Below are 2,855 nucleotides of genomic sequence, written 5' to 3' on the forward strand. Positions count from 1 at the left end.
CCTCGGCCTCCCAGAGAGCTAGGATTACAGGCGTGAGCCACCGCGCCCGGCCTATCCTTCATATTTTTTAGCATAAATTCTGATCCTGTAGGTCATAGCTCTCAAATTTTAATGTGTAATCAAATCACCTGAGGATCTTATTGAAATGCAAATTCTAATTCAGTATGTGTATGTCTGGGGGGAGCCTAAAATTCTATATTTCTAACAAGCTTTCCCAGTGCTGATGGTTTGAGGACCATATTTGGAATTGCAAGGATCTGGCTTGGTGTACTATTTGGGACTGTTCTCAGGTATTCCACATTGCATGTTGTAATACCTTAAACTGTGAGGAATAACAATACTGAATATAATAGGAAGACCAACAGGCAATTCATGGTTAGTTTATTGTGTAAAAAACACGTTCCCCTTATTACACTCTTCAGGCCTTTCAAAATTACTTGGATTATAGTAAGCCTCTAGTCATAATGCTTTTCCTGCTTTGATGCTTGTGAGTATTACCCAATTTAGTAATAAAAGTGTATCAAACATGATTTACTCATAGTGTGGATGTTTATATTCTGTCTCCCACCAAAAAATAAAAGGTCAATGTTATTTGACTCCAGGGGCAATTAGAAAATTGAAAGGTTAGCCAGGCATAAACTGGTGGTATTCGTCATGAGTGGATTTCAAACCAAGGTCTGACCAACTATAAGCCCATGTTTTTAGTCATTGTGATGCTATGTAGTGTTCTGTCTGACCCTGGAGTGACCACCTGAGTGGCAATAGCAATTTTCAGTGAAATGCATGAATTGGGACCATCTCAGGCAAACCTTGCTAACTGTTGACCCTGCCTTTACTTCATTTCCAATCCATTACAATTCACACACACTTGCCACACTGGAAAACACATCCTATGGCACCTGCACAAAAATTTGGTTGGACTATTGCATATTAGCCCTTTTAGATAATTAGGGTTGAGGCTTGTCTTACCTGCAATAATATTTATCTTGATTTTCCATTCTGCAGCTTTCTTTAGAATATGCTGAATATAAATAACATGTTATTATGAGCTGATTTTTAAAAATTGCTTTTTAATACTTGAGATGAAGTTTTCAAACTTAAAATTTCATTAGAAATTAGACTCCTCCCCTTACAAAAATTTCAGGTGGATGGACAGTATTTTGAAAATAAGAAATCAAACCATTTTTCAACATATTTAATAATCTAAACCAAATTACATAATTACATCAAGTGATTAAAAAGCTACTGTCATGTACTACATAATGATGTTTTGGTCAACAACAGAATGCATACATTATGGACTGCATAACATAAGAGAGCTAAAAAATTCCTATTGCCTAGTGACACAGCTGTCTTGACACTAAAAGGTAGTACAGTGCATTTTCGATGTTTAGATATGTTCAGATAAACAAATATCATCCTGTTACAATTACCTATACTATTTAGTACAGTAGTATGTGTTCAGGTTTGTAGCTTAGGAGCAATAGGATACTATATAGCCTAGGTGGTACACTCTGCTGTTCACACAGTGATGAAATTACCTAATGACATGTTTCTCAGGATGTAGCCCTGTTGTTAAGGGATGCATGACTATTTCAGAAATCCATCAGTACTTGGATGGTTTCTGCAGCATTATTTCATTAACATATACAGTTAGCTATCCTCTTAGAAACCATTTAAAAGAGACCTATGTCCATAGGCAATTCAGTGGCAGTATGGTAAGGACGTGGTATATCAAGGTAAACTGCCCACATTTGAAATGCAGATCTACTTACAAGCTATGTAACACTGAGTAAATTACTCATTCTCTCCGTGTCTCAGTTTCCTCATCTGTTAAATGAGGATAATAATATTGGACTGTTGTAGACTATGAAAAGCGTTTTGAACTATGCTGACACACATATAAGCATCAAATATGTTAGCTATTTACAGGTCTAAAATTCTTGAACCATTTCACAAAGAATTACCAATTTTTAGTTAGTAATTTGTTATTAAAAATTGCTTTATGAATTAAAAAATACACAACATTCCAACATCAATAGAAATGGAAAAAGAAAGTTGACCATAATCCCTCTAAATTATGCATGTATACTTTTCTAAAAATGCTATAGTAAGAGAGAACAATATTTGGTATTATAAGCATTTTGTCCATGTCAGAGTCTTAATAATATAATTGGCATCAAGTTGATTGATAAAATACTTAACTTTCCCCAATATTTTAGGTTCAAATATTTCCATGTTATAAATAATACAGATAATATATTTATGCTTACAATTTCTTCCTGAATTTAATACATAATCCCAGTTCTGGGCATATTTTTCCCCTACTTTGAGATCTAGAATTTCTATATAAGGATACAGATGTTAACTGCAATTTAATGGAATCTTAGGATCCTTGATAAATTTATAAGAAATAGAATAATGACCTTTCTTTGTTACCTGACGCCTAAGGTTAGTGAAAGAGGTTTTAGATGTTAGATTATACGGTGGAATATGGTTGGTTCTGGCTGAGATGTAAAAGAATGAATTGGGTGAGCTTGGAATAAACACTGAAAGAATATAGTGCCAGGATTAGCTACTCTGCTACTCTGTCAAATCTAACTGTGTGCCAAGAACTAAATCCTCACAATGCCTGATGAGGTAAGATATGGCAACAACTTCAAGTCACACAGCTTGTTAGCCCATTTGCCAGGATATACTTACTCTTTTACCTAAATCAGGAGTGGGGAAACCGCAGCCTTAAGACCACATGTGCCCTTCTAGGTCCTTAAATGTGGCCTTTTGACTGAACCCAAATTTTACAGAACAAATCCTTCTATTTTCATTAATAATTTTTTGCTTGTCTTTTCTATTTT

The 2,855-nt window shown here is 34.8% G+C and overlaps 1 protein-coding gene across 1 annotated transcript in view; it reads right to left on the bottom strand.

The window, feature by feature from the left end:
- METTL5 (methyltransferase like 5) overlaps positions 1-2,855 on the bottom strand; it is a 13,771-nt gene that overhangs the window by 1,371 nt on the left and 9,545 nt on the right. Inside the window, exon 3 of the mRNA XM_012650801.1 lies at positions 970-1,021. Within this exon, the coding sequence (XP_012506255.1) occupies positions 970-1,021 (52 nt within the window). The remainder of the gene's footprint in view (positions 1-969; positions 1,022-2,855) is intronic.

Source organism: Propithecus coquereli, unplaced genomic scaffold (genome assembly GCF_000956105.1).
Source record: "Propithecus coquereli isolate 6110/MARCELLA unplaced genomic scaffold, Pcoq_1.0 Scaffold34, whole genome shotgun sequence".
Lineage (NCBI taxonomy): Eukaryota > Metazoa > Chordata > Mammalia > Primates > Indriidae > Propithecus > Propithecus coquereli.